We start from the raw sequence: 19,321 nt of genomic DNA, 5'->3' as shown, positions 1-19,321 counted from the left end.
CCCACTGATGTTCTCACTTTGCAAGTAAAAATACATTAGCTATGCTCCAGCTCTTGCAACTTCTTTACTGGGGAAAAACTTCATCCAGAACTGACGAATCAACTGTCTATCAAAGACTTGGGCTTCAAATGATGTACCCCTTTCCTCTTCCTCATAAAAAAAAAAAAAGACAAAACAACAACAACAAAAAAACCCTGTCTTCAAGTTTGCATTGCACACACTAGAGCTCATCTTTTCCTAGAGATAATTTGCTTTACCCATATATGACAACGTCCAAGTCTAGAGATGATAATTATTGCCAATACATCCAATGACTTGTAACCATACCAAAATAGTAAGGGGGTACTTAAATTTGGGGGGGGGGGGGGGAAGTCATGCACAGTTTGTTCTTCAGCAGGTAGGTTATTTACACATCATGTAGTACTAACAGAAACTTCTGTTAAATACTTGTGAAACAAGAGCCTAAGGAGTAGAACAGCTAAAATATTAGATTAACTATGCTTCTTACATCACCTGGAATCATTGTGATTTGTCATATGAGTACAAGCATAGCAATATAATTCAAACAGCCAAAACAACTGCTGGGACAAGTGTTGTAGGGACATTCTCCAGTACAGAGTCTGGTCATGGAGCTACCAGCCTGTAAATTCGTCTTCACACTGCAAAGAAAGTCATTGTTATTAAGAAGCGAATCAAGCAAAATGGGCTGCAAACAGATGCCAGAATATTTAGCATCACCTGCAAACCACGATTCTCTTGGATAATGAGGGCAGATCATTTGCTCATACTTTACAAAATGTGTTTCACCCATATATATATTTACACATCTACACACACACACAAGCACAATTCAGCTGAGAGTATCCACAGCAGCACATTCTGCACCCTTTTCCTCCCTTATGCCCAGTCCAGGCGGCAACACAGGAAAGAATGCATAACCATTCCTCCCAGTTCTTCTCATCTCAAGAATTCAAGAAAAGCCTGTAACAGAAGCGTAAACAGAGTCCCAGACAGCAGCTCTGTCACAGGAACAGCACACAAAGACAATTCTGAATTTAGACCAAATAAACAACTATCCATAATTGGGGTTTCGTATTGCAATTCAAAGGCACTCTTTTACAAAGACCACTATATAGGGGGGAATTCTCTGTGCCAATACTGACAGCCGTTTCAACTCCTTTGGCACAGACAGAAACAAGGCATCTTTCTAAACAGGCTTGTCTTAGTAATATAGAAGGAACAGAGGCCAGTCCAGCATCAAAGTGATGAAGGTTTAATTCTGTAAGATTGAAATTTAGAGGTAAAATAATCTGGAATAAACCGATATCACAATTGATCTTTGACAAAAATTTTGGATGTGTTCTAAGAGTTATTTTATCCTTATGGAAACCAGTGTTATGAAGAATCTTACCACAGGAGGGACCGTCATCTAAACCTTGTAGAAAAGACTACTAAAAACTTCCCAATAGATAGCAAAAGCCACAAAATCACATATCTCTTACTAACAGATAGTGATCCTTCCTCCTCAGTGATCCAGTTTCATTATTAACAGTCACTCATCTAAAGACAATTTCTACTGAGAAACCAAGGTCCCTGAGAAAAAGGTAGAAGTTTATCAATCCCTTCAGAAACTGGTTCAGAAAAGACTACCATCAATCAAGTCAAGCATGTAAGACTAAACTGCACAGCTTATTAGAATGTCAGGTTTAAGCAGATGGTCAAGAATAGCTGCTAGGGTAGTAAATGTACAGTGAACATACTTCCATGAACAGCAAATCACAAGTCTTCTTTTCAATAAGTAAGACTTTAGCTACATTAACACACAACATGAAACAACAGAAGAGAATCTGTAGAACAGTTGGAGCTAATGACATGAAGTCCATACTACCTGCCTCACACGAGGATTATTCTAGACTAGCAAGAGGCAAGAACAACTTCAGAACAGAGGGCAAACAGAAGATACTCAACTAGAAAATGCAAAGACTTTGAAGATTGTGACATTGAGCTGAGTCTTTTCTCCAGCTCTGGAAGACACTTCTGGTTGTGCTTCTAAAACTGAACCAACGTAGGCTTTTGGACGCTAAGGCCTTTCTCAAACAAAGCAGCCAAGCCTGTTGAGGTAAGGCAGCAGACAGAAGATTCTCTCCATTCCAATTCTGTATTCAGAAGAAGTACAAAGGCATCACACCAACTAGGGAATGTGCAAGCAACATCCAGCAGAGAGAGGGCAAGAACATGATCAGGAGCTTACATGTTGATGTAAGAATAAGGAGGTGGCAAGTCTTCTGATGTCTAGTTTATTTTCTTTTACTAAATCTTCCCTTTCTGGTTTCCAGACTGTTGAGAAACAACGTTTTGTGAAGAAAAAGCAGATTTAGTATACTGTAACATAATATTGGTGGCAATGCACTGGGTACTTCAGGTTTTTCCTCCCATTTTTTTTTCAAATTTCAGTTGCTTGAAAATGCAGCTAAACAAACAATCTCATATTGAAAGGAATTTCACTTACACTTCCACAAACCCAAAGAAATGAATAATGTACACAAGCTATGACAGAACTATACTGTCAAAAAGCTATGTTTCTAGCTTAAGGCAACTTCAGACATACAGCTCCATGCTACAGAAATAAAACATCAGACAGAGCCAAAGGGTACAAAGGACGTGGTTAACAATGGGTAAGCTGACTGTTCATTGAATCCTACAAGATGAGAACTGGAGAGTACTCAACAAAATTAGAAAGAAGCCAGTTTAGCATACAAAAAATAAAAGTTTTGTCAAAAGAGGACACAGTGAACTTTCAGAGTTTACTGCCACATGAAGTTATGGAAACAAAGCGTCAAAAGGGTTCAGAAAGGTGAACAGATAAATTCACAAACAGGTCCATAAATGGGAAAAAAAGGGATAGGTGGGAATCTACCTCCCATCCCTAACCCTGCAACTGCGGATGCTGAGGAAATGCAAGTGAAGTGAACCAAAGGCAGCTGCCAGGCTTATGTCATCTCTCTCTCTTCACCACTGTTAGAAACAGAATACTGGGTTAGATGAATCATTCTGGAGGACTGAAGGCAATATTGCTCATGTTTAATTTACACTGTTTTTACATTGTTAGAGTTAAAAACAATGCTTATGTCTGCCGCTGAACTGCATAAAAAGTTAGGGAGCTGATTGTCAGATCATCAGTCGGGTCCCAGCTTTACCAGATCAAGACATGATACCAACAGGTCAGCTTCTGTACTGCAATCCCTCCCCCTGCTCCCCAAAGCCCTCCAAAAAACTAGCATTGCCTAAGAGGAGGCAGCTTGATCCCTTACCCACAGCAAGGAATCCTCTAACCAAAGATAGAAATGAGGTAGAATCAACTGTTGACGCATAGATTTTATTTCTGTATTTACAATGCTTAAAATAAAATATATCAGTATTTAGATATTCCTAACAAAGGCAAAAATAGAAAACTTCCCTTTTCAACAAAAGTGCAGAAACATAAATTAGAGCATGATAACTTTAAAACATACATTATTTCTCAGTGTTTTTACTATGAAAACAGATTTGAAAAACAAGCACCATAATTAGTTTTACAGAAGACTTTCCATCAAAGCAGCATCACAGGGCAAAACAAGTAGGACATTAGTACAGAAATGTAGTAGCAAGTCTTTGAATATTTTAAATGGCATAAACTGTTATAAATGATTATAAACAGTTACAAAACTGTTCTATTTTTTTGCAATAGCTTTACCACATAGCCGAATATTAACTGAGCCATCTTTGGTCGTCAGCACAACGAAGAGACCTTCAAATTTTCCTTCTGCCTTTGGCTTGAACTGGACTGGCACATTGATGTAGTGATGGGATCTATAAAAAGGCAATTGTGTCCATATTCATTGTTAATAAACAAGTAAATCCTACCAGATAGAGAAATTCTTCTCTAGTTTTGATTTTCACCAAAACAGTATATTAGACATGCACGGGATCATCAGGATTATTTTTATAGATTTGATTGTCTATTATTCTTCTGAGGGACTTTGATTGTAAAGGCCATTCTTTCCTACTGATTATACAAAGTACTACAATACTTTATTGCTGCTAGTTTACATACGTTTGGTCTGCCTCTTTGCAGTAATATCGACATTGCGTGAACTATATTTAGAGCAAAGTTACTACATTTCTTCCCTTCAGAAGTCATGTGACAAGTACACTAAAATTTCCAGTTCTTTTTTAAATTCTACCAATTTGAAGCTAGTAAAATAATTTCAATTACTTCTAATTGCCTCCACATTAAGAAATATTTTGCTGAATCATTGCAAGGCAATATACCCATCCTCAAACTATGTGTTAAAGATCTTACATTACACCTTTTTAGGTTATATAATTCCTCTTCTATTCAGATTGCAGAAAAACCATACCAAATCTGACAGGCGCCTGTCTTAATTGTCAAAAGCCTAAAGTGAATGTTTTAAAAATATAAGTCATAAAAGCAACAAGCTGGAAATGCTGAGTGGCAGCCTACTGGATCCCATGGCATCCAATGGAAATATCCAGCATTGACAGACAGGTAACAGTAACAGACACACGTTGCAAGAAGGAAAAATGAACAGCATCACTTGGTAAGACAAAGAAGGAAAAGACAGCTTTGTTTTCTTTTATTGTAGCTTCAGTTTTCGCCCTTTCACAGTATTTAGTATTATCCAATGTCCTCTAGATTATGCTTATTTTCCCTATTTTTTCTTATTTTGTTCCTATCTTTTCATCTTCCTTTCCTCTACTAAGCCAACCTATCATAATCAGTCTGTGCTCTTACCCTTCTCCTAACATTTGGAAATCATAATATTGGCCCTACATATAAGCCTGATCCCAGCCTCATTTGTTTTGTATCATCCTTGGTGCTAAAATAGTCACACTAGCAAATGTATTTTTACGTGGTGTCGTCCCCACCCTAACTTTTTTTTAAAAGATCCTGGTCAATCAAGTAACTTAAGAGTACACACTTTCAGAATAAAGACTGGTATACTACTGCATTTTTTTTAATTGGGTTAGTTCAAAAACAAAGCACTGATTATGTTGTACTGAACTACAATCAACAATACAGCAAAGGAGTGCAGCCAGGTCATGGTTTCAAGTCTCACACTTGATTGCTGAGTGTCATATAACAAACTTGGCATGCTCTGTCTCTTTATCCATTGATAATATATGGGATGAAGATATTTGCTCAGCTTAATTTTTAAAAATCTATTTTATAAATGAAGAACATCAGTGTGACTACTTAATCTGTAACAGATGCATTATATTAGAAAACACAAATTTTAGTAAGACTAGAGTCTGAAGCTGGTCTGAAGCTGCATACAACCAGGCCACCTGAGAATTTACAAAAATAAAAGTAAATTCAGTAGAAAGTCAGGAGGGATGCACACATCTGTATCATAATCTCCATAATCTCATGTATGCTTCCTTACATATCCTAACACAGAAGGAACAATAAAACCAAACTCAAACTTACACTACTAGAAACTTAACAGTAAGTTATGTAATGCTCTTCCAAAGAGATGGCTGCATCTGGCTGTCAAATATTAATTTCCAGAATATGTATTATATGACCTCGATACCGAGGCAGAACACAGTTTCTTAGCATATGACAGCTACATTCAATTCCATTTGACCTCTAAATTCAGGTGTCCATTGGGTTGGCGCTATACACATCATCGTTCCTTCTCTAAAAACAGAATTAGTCAGACATTACTTAGTTTATTTTGCAGCAGTCAGTTGATTTCTCACAATCAGGATAAGGCTCAACATACTTGAATTCTCATGCTTCCTAATCCAAAGGGAAAGTTGCTATTTCCATTTTCTTCAGCTAACAAAATGGGAAAGTTCAGACACCAGCTACAACAGCTCTTTGGGCTACTACACAGCATAAATGTTCTTAGAAATGAAGCAACCTGGAAGATTTTTCTCAAGTACAGTAGCCAGAAACTAGTCCAGAAGAACAGTGTCAGGACAAGCAAGACTCCTCTGCAATTAACTGTTTTTCTCTTAACTAAAAGTTTTACTTTACATCAACATTTTCACTATGCCTGTAACTCAATTAGTCTATGAATACTGTATGGCCTTTGCAGGTTGTTGTACCAGTTTCAAGTGGTATTTCTGGGAAATCAGGGATGTCTGAAGCTTGTTTCATAGACAAACTAATACTGTAATCCTCTAAACACAATAGCAGCAATAGGTAAGTTGAAAAGGAACAGCATGGGTAAGCTGCAGCTAAGCCACAGTACTCAGATCTATCGTCAATGATTCCTGACACCCAGAATGATGGCTACTAGAAACAAAAATAAGTAGTCAGGCAAAAAACAGCTTTACTTTTTACTAATATCTGAAATACACACTACCCCGTCATCAACTTATTTCAGACGGCTTCTGAAGGCAATACAACACGAACACCTTAGTGTTCAAACTTCTTTTAGATAGACATAACCTGATAGTCCTTCCCAGAACTTAGACAAAGGTATTTTAAAAGTCAAGTGTTTTTTAATGTTTCATCCATATGTTTACATCACTTCGGAAGCGTCTTGTTAAAGATACTCTCTTTGCAGCAAAAAAAATTTCCACTGTGTCAACTTATAGAACTCCTCTTTTGAATGTGAATTCCACACAGAATTCATTCCCACTCATTCTTTGCAGTTCTTATAATATTAGCTAAATGACTCCTCTCTGGTTAAAAAACAAAACCAAAATATACGCTTTAAGATATTTAGTGAAAATTATAAAAATTCTTTTTTTTGTTTTTTTTTGCCAGAGTGTTGGTTGCAAGATATCCTATTTGGATAAATCCCATTACTATTTTCAACTGAGCAAACTGTCGTAATGGAACAGCAGTGCTACATGTTGGTACTTGTGCTGACATAACCAATGGAACAAGTACTGGCAAGCCACTATACCAACTTCTGAAGGTCAGATTCTTGATAGTAAATACAAATACGAACTTGCAATTCCATTATCCAGATTTAAAACTTGATGACACAGGATTGCTTTCAAATTTGGCCCACAAAAACAAGAGCATGCAACAGACCATGTTTTACTACATGACACTTTTCTGGTCCAAAAATATAGGTAGGTGGTACTTTCTACTTTTACATTTATTTACAGACTAATACTCCAAGTTCCTGCAAACAGTCTTCTCAAACTACTTTTGAACGTTACATTGTAAGACATCCGGTTAACCTAATTCAGAAGGAAACAGGTTAACATTAGCTTTCTTGAAATCCTCCTTGACACTGTTCTCAAATAAAAGCCATTTGAAGAAGTTCTTTTAACACTTTTTTAAAAGCATCTATCCAAGTCAAGTAATTCCTTCTGTGCTTCATGCTCTTAAATGAGAGCGCTGCTTCAGAGAGCTATGCTGACTTCAGATAAACTAATTTTAAAAAAGCTAGGAAAGGCCACTATTTACAACTGAAGAAAAAACAGCCAAAGTTACTAGAAAAAAGGCTGTAGGTTATTATTAGAAGGTGCAGTATATTCAAGTCGGTAACTTTTAGAAATGGTAGACTGAATTTTAAACCTGTTAAGTCTACTTCAGACAAAAGTAATAGAAGTTCATCATCTCTCATGGAAAATACACCAAATCGCTTTTACAGCATTCCTCAAGAATATTTTTGAAATATCTAAGTGTCTTCCAATGAAGGTACTCATCTTTTTCCAAGCGACAGTTAAGTCATCCTGTACTTTGTCTGCAGCTGTACAGCCTCAGAGAGATCTAGCTAGTCACCTTTATTTTGATAGATTTTATCTTGGTCACTGCCTCCATAAAAAACCCTTCTGTGCCATCTGATGTGACATGTTTAATATAAAGATGCCAGTTAAATAGAAACACTGGAACATATGCCTAAGTGGAGTTATAACATTTTGCACTGAGAATTGGCCTTAAGAATACCTTGAATACCTGTGGCTAACACCACCACAGCCGTGTTTTTATAATAAATGCTAAGTACCATTGGCAGACACATAACTAGATTAGAAGCCAGAGTATCTAGATCCATTTATGATTTTGCTCACAATTTCTGTTCTGAATACGTTTAGTTTCCCTGTCTTTAAATATGGGGACCTGTTTAAACACTGAGAAGGTATGCTGTGTGACTTCTAATGAAACAGTCACATTTCTGTCTTCCCGACAACCCCACTGTTACAAATGAGCACGTGAGATGCTATACTTCTTAAAGAGATGACTAATAGGACTGTCAAATACTTCTTGTAATCAACTCCAAAGATGACTGGGTTTATTTTGAAGGATTGTTATCACCAGCTTGAAAATTCCTTTTATGCAGGTAATACGCTGAAATAGCTGGTATGACCAGGCAATTCCACTGGCTGCTCAAACCTCGTATTTGCAGAGAATCTTTGATGGAACTCTGCAGGTTTGTCAAATTAGAAGCATGATGAAGGCAATTTGCTCGGTCTGTTGTGCAGAAAGTATAAATGGAAGGAATGACTTGATTGTGCACAGCATGCCAAATGGTTAAATGAAGCATTAGGCTTAGCATTAAAAGCAGCAGCACTGTTAGAAACAATTTGCAGGAAAGAAATTGGTAGATGCAGAAATAACTGTGGGCTCATTCTGCTTCTAACCAAGATTACAGAGCAGAGCTTAGGGAGAAAAAAAAAAAACACACCAAAAATCTTTAACTAGACAGCCAGAGTGTTGGATATTTATATCTACATTTCAGCACTGTACATATAGAGAAGATATTTATCTTACTGAATTACTTGTTTAATTTTTTTGTCAGGAGAATGTTAGCATATGCATTACTTACCTTAGAGAGTACTTCGAGTGCTTGATGTAGAAAGGCTCTCCGGGACTTACAAATTTCAGCTGCAATTTAATACAAAATATTTAAAAGCGCACTTATCTAAGCCTATCATATTCAATTTATGACATGCTTAAGACAAACCAGGTCATTTAAAAATACAGCTTTACACAGACCCAGAGTTTAAAAATAAAGCATGCCCAATTTGTGCATAGTAAGAAAAATTCACATCTCAATATTTTAATTAAGTCAAAAAATAAAAAAATAAATCACAATAACAACATATCTATGCAAACTACAAACTATTTTTTTTGAATTGCAGGTATATTACAAATATACTCAGTGACTCAGCCAGACAAAAGTGAAAAAAATCAGTGCAGTTGAACTGTTGGAAGGACTTAAGAAGACGTATTTAAAATAAAGTCAAGCTTACCAAGTGTGTTATAAAGGAATTATTCCGCAAGTTGACCTTTAATGTGCATGATTCCCCAACTCTAGTTGGAGGAAAAGTGTACAGGTTTTCTGGTGCATATATCCCTCGAATTATCTTGTTTTGTCTGATTGAAAAAGGGATTTAAGATATTAAGATTTCCTACTTATATGGTCAGGATTACATACTTCAAGATAACAGGTGTATATTCTGAGACTAAATCAGGAAAAATGGAAAGATCCTGAAGGCATCAACTGCCTCGCCTTAAAATTTATAGGCAATGCATTTTAGCCACAAAGAATAATGAAAGCATCACTGTGGCATAAATACATGTACATTTACTTATACACACTTTCACAATCTGAATTTTTCCCCATATGCTTTACTAGACTGTTCTCAGAGATGCCATGTTTAACCAAAACATTTTACTCCTCTGCCATATTCACATCACCCCACAGCAGAAGAACTGGAAATCAGCTTAAGACTGAAGAAGAGCAAAGTTAAGACATTTGGAACAGTGATCTTCTCAGACTTCACTTTACAGCTCTATGGAGTCTCCAAACAGGGAATATACAAAAAGTAAACACCAGACTCTACTGCTGACACCAGCTCATTTACAGCAGCATATCATGGTTAGGCAACTTATAAACCCAACTGAAAAGAAAAAAACATGGGCGACTGAACAATACAAAGCTATTAAGACGTTTGGCAAGTCTGTCTTTTGCAGCTATTTACTCTTTAACATAGAATCACAGGATAATTCAGGTCAGAAGAGACTCGGGAGGTGTGTAGTTCAATCTCTTGCTCCGGTCAGGGTCAGCTGTGAGGTCAGACCAGGCTGCTGAGAGTTTTGTCCAGTCAGATCCCAAAAACCTTCCAGAACAGAGAGACTGCACAGCCTCTCTGCACAAGCCTGTTCAACCACATAGCTGTCCTAATGGTAAAAAGGTTTTGGTGGTGGTGTTGAGGGTTCCCGCCCCCCCCCCCCCCTTCACCCAGTTGCAGACTTTGTTTGAAGTTTCATCCATACATACCCCACTTTAATTGTACTCGCTTCAGAGTAAATCTTCATTTCTGGTATAACTGGAAGCTCAGTTTTTGTGAGGGCACTTGCAGAAGCTTTCACAATTGAAGTTTCATTTTCTGTTTCAGTACCCTATTGGTAAAAATACAGAAGTCTTTAAACTTTGCATTCAAAAGTATTTAAGTATTCAAGTATGCAAGTCATTTCCCTTATCCAATCCAAGGCTTTTTATTTAAAGTACAATTTTTCAGGAACAGTAGAGTCTGGATCACTGAGACAGAAGCAACGATTTAGTAGGAATACTTTAACAGGCTTCCGTGTTTTATGAACACTTTCTTTGTTACAAGCCAGTTCACAACAAACTAGCAGTGCATGTGGAATGTCGGGAAGGCTGCTAGCAACAAAGTTCTTGCTAAAAGCCAAAACAAAAAACAAATCCTCTGCAGATATTCTGCCTATATGCCTCAAGAACAGCAAAGTTTGCAAAACAACTGCTCAGAAAGCAGGAGAGTGTAAGTTACCATCATAGTTTGAACTACCACAACAGCAAAAAGCTTCGTAATAATTTTGTGTTATGAACAACACACCCCTCTCAAAGAAAGGGTCTCTCCAGAGAAACAGAATCTGGTAATGCATTATATGGTAATTGTCACATCCAGAAATTAGGCTAAAATATTTACCATCATCATGACCTCCATTCGGCATACCCTAACACAAGGAGACCAGATCACCCTAAGGGAATACTGCGCCAAATAGTCAATTTCAAATTCTGCATTGTTTAACAAATCTAGCCAGGTACTGTTTGGAGCCCCTTGGGTCACATCATCTTGAACAAAGTCAAAGAACCAAATGAACCTCCTACACTTACGGTCATACAACATTATCTCAATTTCTGAAATTGTGGTGATGTTTTAAATAAGCAGTTGATTCCCTTACACAGGGAAGATTAAAAAAAAGATTCATCTTCAATACAGCTGCTATGACAAACTTGTCTTTTAGACATTTATTTCTTCTATTGAAAGAGCTGCTAATCAGCCTGTCAGAAATAGCAGTAGCCAAAAAAAAAAAACACCTTAATTTTAAAGAATATTTTTCAGTTGCAAACAACCCATGAACCACAGTAGAACCCAACACAAACAGGAAAGGATTTGTACATGTATCTTGTTTCAAGAGCTTTTAATTTTCCATGTAGCAAAAAATGATGGGTGTCATGCCTCAGTGTTATCACTCAAATTCTTCAGTAAGGCAAGTTTACTGCACGAGAATAAGGCACATTATGGAAAACGATCAGAAGTTCCCATGGCCTTTATAAGGGCATCTTGAAGTACTGCATGCTTTACAAGAGCCCATACTGACTTTTCCTGTTTGAAATTAAAGCAGTATGCTAACATTGTCCACATGGTTACAACTGACCACTGCTATTCCAAAGCAACCTCAGGAGCACAGAAATTCATTGAGCTTTAAAATTCGAATTATTTTGCCCACTGAGCTTAAAAAGATTTTTCCTTCTCTCACTCCTGGGATACCCAAAGAAGATGAAGATTTGTACTTCAGATAATAATCAAATCAGGACTCAGCAGTATGTTTTGTGTGAAGTATTAAGAAATTCAGCTCATCTTGTTGCAAAATGAAACATTAAAAAGTTAGTTAAATGACTAAAGTACATAAACCTTGCAGATTAAAAAAAAAGGTATGCATTTAAAAACTGTATTGTCTTCAAAGAATAGCAGGGATTCTTTATGCAGCACACAACTTTCTACATGCTAAAGGAGCAAGCAGAACTTAAGTCCTGCCTCAGCCTTCTGGCAGGTTCTTGCTAGTTCCCCATTTCACCTGGCAGGGACCAATAATTAGACCAAAATACCAATCCAAGACACAATGCACAATGATGACACTCAGCTCAATGATCTTAGAACAATATCCGACAGCAGCTCAACAAATGATTCTCAGAAAAAGAAAAAACTAATTCTGAATGGCCAGTACTGAGAGGTGGGGGTCTGCAAAGCACATGTAGAATCCCTCCTTTCTTTGTCTCTGGGATCAGCTTTAGAAACATGAGCTTCCAAACTCCTGACTATGGCTTCCAGTGGTGGCGACTGCAAATGCATGCAGAGTATAATCAAAGTCACAGTTAATTGGTTTTTCAGGAAAAAAATTAAAACAGGAAGTGTCACTGATTTTCCTAACTTCACCTTGTTCTTTTAGTTTTCCTGAGCTCTTCCAAATTTTTCATTTCTTTTGAAGTGGTGCTATAAATAAATATCACTCAGTCACTCTGAATGACAGTCAGTCAGTCTTCCCACTTCATTCTATCAAAAGTCACGTTAACCAGAGCCATAGCCCTCTCTGCTTCAGCAAACCCAGAAGGATCTAAGTCCTTTTCAAAGCTGTAGTAACACAGTCCAAACTCTCGATCCCTAGGACATAACAGCTTATAACTGACTTGTCTTCTCGACTAAAAGTAGATTTGATTAAAAAGCTGCAACAATCTAAGTAAAGGTTATGTGTTGACCCTTCTTCCAAACAGATGTATAGTTCCTTATGTAGTTGATAAAGTACTTCCCTCTCAACTCTTTTGTAAAATGATCGTGACACATTCCAAGTATTTTCTACAAATTTTTTCCCACATGCACAAAGAGATGCTGGAAAGATCTAATTGTTAACAGCTTTGAAAAAAATCAAGAGGAACTACTATCACAGTAGTTCAAAAACATTAATATAAAGCTGTGTCGCTCAAAGTTTAATGCAACTCTGACAACTAGTCATGTTTTAAGAAGAGAATTCTTAAAAAATCCAGATTTCTGATAAAGAATTAATTTTCTTTCAATTTCAGCTGGCTTTTAAACAGACAAATGACATAGATGTTTTCCTCATTTTAAGGAAAATTATGTTATGTTTTAACCAAACCAGGACAAGATGAAAGCCAAATAAAAACCCCTCCCAGACCAAACATTATACAGGTCTCATTCTTCATGCCAAAATCAGAAGTTATTTAACATACACTTTTTTAACAAGTCCCCTTTTCAACACAATTAACTACTGAGAAGAACAAGGATCCTACAAAATAAAAGGTAAGGTACCCTGGCAAGAAGGGTAAGTATGGTTCCTGCTACTGAAACAGGCTTGGTACTCTAAAGAAAATCCGAAATTTGTATCTGGGCTTCTCGGAAAAATCAAGATAAACTCTTTGGAGAGGACAACAAAGTATAGCTAGCTCTTCACGTTCACCTCATTCAGCTAATCATTAGAATTAATTCTTCCTAATAGTAATCCTCTTGTATGGATGGTGAGGTAGGGATTAAAAGCAAGGTAAGAAGAGAAAGCACAGAAAATCAGTTCTAACTCCCAAAGCCCTCCTTTCATGCCTCACCATAAAGTTAGAGCTGAGAAACAATAGAGGAGCAAAAGAGAGCTCAAATCCAATCACTCCCATGTACAAATCTCAAAAATCACCTCCACCTACATTGTTACTTTGATAAAACAATACTCCGACAGATTCTATCAGAGACACCTCCGTATCTCCAATATGGATGTGTGAAAAATCCAATATTGCATTAAGTCACATATTATAACAAAGGTCAGTTACTTTACTATTTATTTACAAAAATAAAACCAATCCACTTAGCATCTGATACAAACAAATCCATGTCCACAGAATGCAAGTTTGTCACTACTTTCTCCAAGCAAAATAAAATTTTACATCTTAAATGGCAAAAGATAATGCATTATCACATAAGCAAGATGAAAAAAGTATTTTTGTAACATAGAAGAAACAGTACAGTTTAGTCCAACAAAAAATCAGCAGGGTTTCTTTTTTTCAGAATACACCAGTGCATATGATAAAGAGTACCGTATAGTAAAATTAAGATGTTATCAAAAATTTGTGCTCAGGACAGCATTTACAGCATTTAGATACTCACTGTTCCAGAAAGCTGAAATCTTAATTTGTGTTTCCAACTAGGTTTTTCAACTGCGTGACACTCAAGGTCCCAGAACTGGGAGTAATCCCCTTTATCTCTAGGTAAAAAGATTACAGCAACCTACCAAAACAAGAGAGTAATTCTGCAGAAGTTTACTAAAATAGTCTATACATCTTCACAATTTTACCTGCACAAAGTTACAGTTAAGCCAGCACAAAATTTACACACTACAGACACATATTCCACACACAGGTGATATTGCAGAAAACAATTCAGCTTGTGTTCCTTTGCCCACAAGAGAGAAAGTTCTGATGAAACAGGTTGTGCAAACTATCTTGAACAAAATTTGAGTTCAGCTTTCCTGCTTTAAGCAAAGTCAGCAAGTGCCTGCACAATTATTTCTATTAGTAAAATGGGGGAGAAGGGGACCAGGAGGGGAAATCCGTGCAGCTGAAAGACAGGAATACCTTCCTTCATCTGTCAGCTAAGCTGTGAACTATGGTACTCCTCCAGCTCCAAGTCTGTAAGCACACTGTGCTACAATTACCAGAAGGCCTGAAATTTAAACCAACTTGCAGACAATGCATTTGATCATCCTTAAAGGTCACCTACGTAACAAAGGCTTGTCTCCGTATAGTGCCATACCAGGTTAATTCAAGGGTACACTTGCATCGTTTTCAGAGTCGATGTTGGGGGAAGAGAGAGAAGGGGAGCAGCAGATTACAATAGATCACTACATCTAATTAGCCAAATATTATCATAGCCACTGCAAAAAACAGCCAATCATAATAGCACTGTACCTTACCATCTCCAGCCAATAGCCTGATGCCAATAATGTAAATTTTATTCAAATAGGCCTCAACTACGATAGCTAAGGCAAAGAATTATTTAAACTCAAATAGTAGTTTTCAGTATTATGAAATAACTATGAAACTGGACAGAGGTAAGTTTTTAATGCCTTGTAAATAGATTATAAATTGCATCATCATATAAATAATGTAGTTATGCAATCTCATAATAATCGATGAACAGATAGAACTGAAGCAGCATCGAGGGAGAAGGTGAGAGACAAAAGCCCCAAAGAAACCCATTCAGTATGTCCTTGGATGTGCTTTATAACTGTGGTTATGAAACCCTCTACTGGCCAGGAGATAAAACTGTAAGTCAAATGAAATGAACTTTAGGAACAGACAACTGCTCTTGAGTAAGTATGACAAGACTGCTTCTGAGGAAGGGAAACCGGTACTCACACCAGTTGCATAACAACTCAGTACTATTTGTGATTTTCTTGTGCATTTTTACAAAACATTTAAAAACAAGTTTTGGTTCTACAATAATTTATCTCCAAAAAAGCCCTAAAAAACCCATAAAACAAAACAAAACCAAACCACCACTATGTCAAAGTCAAACTACAGACTGCATGAATTCTTAGAATCAACTCAGTTGACATTATAACAGCTGTGGTAAGCAGATACTGACTACCTGATACACCCCAGAATCCAATTTTAGAAGGCCAACATTTTATCATTATCAGATAAAGTATAACCAGCTCCAAAAATTCTACTGTTATTTCACAGAATTTCGCATGGAAGATCCTATTTTACAACTGAGAAACACTAACATGCTCGAAATATTTATAAATGTCAGTTTACCTTCTCTTCTCCATGAGCTTGAAGAGTACCAGAAACACGGAAACATCTGAAAGCGGAGTAAGTAACCCTGTAAACACAACCAGTTCCATCCACATCCTGCAAACAAAATTATGGGTCAGATGCAGAAGGGAAAAAAACCACACCAACCAAAAAACAAAACCACACAATATACCCCCCCACACACACACACCACCCTTGCAAAGGACTGAAGAAAATGCACCCAAATTGCCTACAGAGATACCATGTACAGCGTAAATCCAGCAGCACAAGTCTCAAAACAAGACAAGTCTAGCATTCTGAAGCCAAAAAGGACACACGTCTTTCATGTATGCTTGACTACTTAATGCAATCTGGATGATGACACTGGACGAGCACAAGCGAACTCTTTAAGTCAGAACCAGAAATTGTCCCACAGAGCACCAATTGACTCACAGTCAGGGAGCACATTAGAGACGGAAAAAAAAAAAAAAAAAAAAAAAAAAGAGTAGAACACTTCCCTGATATGGACTGAGACAAAAAGAAACTTCGTAACTGAGTTCATGCTCAAATACATATTCTATCTTCAGAGGATGGAGGGAGAAAGAGAGAGCAGCAGAAAGAGAAGGAAAAACCCCAAGGGACATGCATAAAAATACCAATGCAAGCATTCACTCACTTTAACATAGGGTGGTGCAAAAGATGATAAATGCCACTTTACATTTTCATCCCCTTTATTCTCCATTTCCAGGTAACACTCTAGAAGAGAAATATCAGACTAGTATATTAAATGTCTTTGTTCACGTGACCAAGTATCTGTAGTGGAAAGAGTTTAAATGGAAGCTATGGTTCAAGACACACAGCAGTTTAAAGGAAACAGTTCTCACGATGCCAACTCCAAGAGCGGACTCAAACAAAGCATGCTGTCAAAATTCGTGAAAGCTTCTAAAAAAAAATTTGTAAGTAAAGTCTTCTAGCAAAGAATCATATTGAAGATGCTTACAAGAAACAAAGTGAGACCTAAATCTCACCTTCAATGACCCTAAAACAGTAACAGATCATCCTCTAAAAGAACCTGAGCATATCATGTGATATAATGTGAAAGTATTGCTGGTAGTAGGAAGCTAGCTTCTTATAAATGCAGAACATGACAAATAGCAAAGAGATCTTAAGTCACTTCCAACAGTCTCAGTTTTTTGCATTCAGATTTTTGGCAATACTTTCAGACCAGTGTACAAAAAAACACCAAAACAACCCCCAAAGACAGCCAACTACCTCCCCAGATGTTATTTGACTGCTCAGTGAAAAAAACACTGACAGCATTCTAGTTTGGGACCAATCAAATAAAGTTGCTTCAAATAAAATCAGTTCTCATCCCAGTATGGATTTGTTACTCAGCATATATATAGAGATATATATATATATGAACCCTCAACAAAAAGCTTATGCTTGACTTGCAGAAAGGAGAACACCTCACTGACATTATCAGAAAATTCCAACTTTGACAATATCAATAAGCACATTTCACACCTTGGAATGCGCCTCTTGCCAAGTACCAACAGGACATTTATAAAATCATCTCAATCTAGAGTAGCACCTCAGGAAGTTTATATAATAATACAGTATATATTACACAGAACATTTATAAACACAGAAAAGGAGTATTACATTATCCTGCTCTCATAAGTGTAACAAAAAAACCAGATATAATTGATAAATTAAGCCTTGAAAATTCTAAAATCTGTTAAATAAAAATGTAGTGTCAGTGAACCATTAAAAAAAAATCCTCTTTACCTAAAAAACAAAACTAAGCACTACCAAAAAATCTGGGATCTAGATAGAATGAGTCTCATACAGTAATGCGGATAATTTTAAGCATTACTGGAATTAAAAGTACAGACTGAGAATCTGAGACTCCATTATCAACAGTGTCCTCCTCTACCATCAGCTACAAGACCATAGCCAGGCTCATAGTTGACATTCCTATCATCTCAAGGACAAACATTTATTTCTCTGCTACACACTGACAGATTTATCTTACATCTTAGGGACACACACACAGATGAGGAGAATGCGTTATACTGTAAAAGTGCATTGACCCAAAAGAGCTTCAACAAAATGCAGTAACCTCATAGTGCCCTCTTTGCCCAGGCACAGCATGGATGCATTCATCATAGTTGCTTAAAAAATTGGCAACTTACCTGTCTGTATGCAAACCTATCTGCGGGGAAAAAGTTGTGGCTATACTGCATAAGCGGGGGGGGAGGGGGGGGTGGGGGGTGGTAATATAAGGACTTCTGAAAAGAATTCCATCACAAAGAGCAACCAGCAGGTCTACTCTGCCCTAGTGAGGCCCCATCTGGAGTGCTGCATCCAGTTCTGGGCTCCCCAGTTGAAGACAGACAGGTGAACCTGCTTTGGCAGAGGAGCAGGACTAGACGATCCCCAGAGGTCCCTTCCAATCCCTACGATTCTGTTATCTCAAACAGACTTCAAAAGAAGGGAACTGGTCCATCACACTTACCAGACTAAAAGAACAAAAACAAAGTCAAGGCATTCAAGTTCCCAAGCACGCAATACAGTAAACAAAAACTCTGAACACAAGATACTACAGGTGTTGCATTTATTAAGTCAGCAATATTACCTGAGCTTTGGCCAGATCTTGTTTTAGGAAAAACAATGGTTCTGTTCTTTATTTCCATTTTTGTTAGAGGAAGTACTGAGAGAGGTTTTGCCACATGAATAGTAGGACTTTCAGACTGTGGAATCAATATATCACGTCTTCTAGATGGAAAGTCTGCTCCAGACACACTCTGTGTGACTGCTTCTTGAATCTGCACTTTAATAAACTTTTACATGATTTGGAGAAAAAAAGATTTAAACAGTGAACATCAATATATTAACAAGTCAAACTGTTTAGCTCTATTTCCTTGAGCTGTAAGAGCTCATGTTCTTTAGCTTTACATTCCCAACAGTTTCATACATTGAATCACAAGGTCTTCTCTAACTTCAGCTCACAAAGTTTAAAGATTTTAGGACAAGTTTAATTTCAGAGAACAGGAAAAGTTGCTATCTAGATTTTTCAATTCAACAGGAATAATAATTTCAACTAGTTAAATTTAATTGACAACTACAATATTCTCTGCTCACAGAGAACAGGAACAGGGCTGCCTCACACAGAACGAGCTTTGTGTTCACTTCTGCCACATAATTAGCACTCCTAAAAATTTCAGTTAATGTTAGTAAAACCTTAGCATGCTTTTTGCTCAGTTGGATGGGTAGCAAAAAATGGCAAAAGCATTATCAGCTCTTTGAATTTGATTGGTTTTGCTACATTCTCTACTTTCATCCATTAGGTTTCTTCTCTTAAATCATTTTCTCATATTGTGGAACATAACATAGTTAAATATGTGCACAGTCTCCATTTTCCTTCTCAGCTCACACTTCCAACAACTTCCCTGTTTGTCTGGTTATTTGTTTTTATTTTTAAGGCAGTTTCCAACTCTGTATCATACCTCACCCTCTTC

At 37.1% G+C, this 19,321-nt stretch overlaps 1 protein-coding gene across 1 annotated transcript in view; it reads right to left on the bottom strand.

Annotated features, from left to right (window-relative positions):
- Nucleotides 1-3,374: 3,374 nt before the first annotated feature.
- The window catches only part of CEP192 (centrosomal protein 192), a 91,223-nt gene continuing 75,276 nt past the window's right edge, over nt 3,375-19,321 (bottom strand). Inside the window, exons 46-53 of the mRNA XM_075417258.1 lie at nt 18,439-18,643; nt 16,474-16,553; nt 15,819-15,914; nt 14,167-14,286; nt 10,257-10,378; nt 9,226-9,349; nt 8,799-8,857; nt 3,375-3,849 (exon numbers count right to left, since the gene is read on the bottom strand). Coding sequence (XP_075273373.1) covers nt 3,711-3,849; nt 8,799-8,857; nt 9,226-9,349; nt 10,257-10,378; nt 14,167-14,286; nt 15,819-15,914; nt 16,474-16,553; nt 18,439-18,643 — 945 coding nt within the window. The 3' untranslated portion in view covers nt 3,375-3,710. The remainder of the gene's footprint in view (nt 3,850-8,798; nt 8,858-9,225; nt 9,350-10,256; nt 10,379-14,166; nt 14,287-15,818; nt 15,915-16,473; nt 16,554-18,438; nt 18,644-19,321) is intronic.

This window comes from Opisthocomus hoazin, chromosome 3 (genome assembly GCF_030867145.1).
Source record: "Opisthocomus hoazin isolate bOpiHoa1 chromosome 3, bOpiHoa1.hap1, whole genome shotgun sequence".
NCBI lineage: Eukaryota > Metazoa > Chordata > Aves > Opisthocomiformes > Opisthocomidae > Opisthocomus > Opisthocomus hoazin.
Note: the sequence above shows the minus strand (reverse complement) of the source record. Positions and strands in the feature narration are given on the sequence as shown.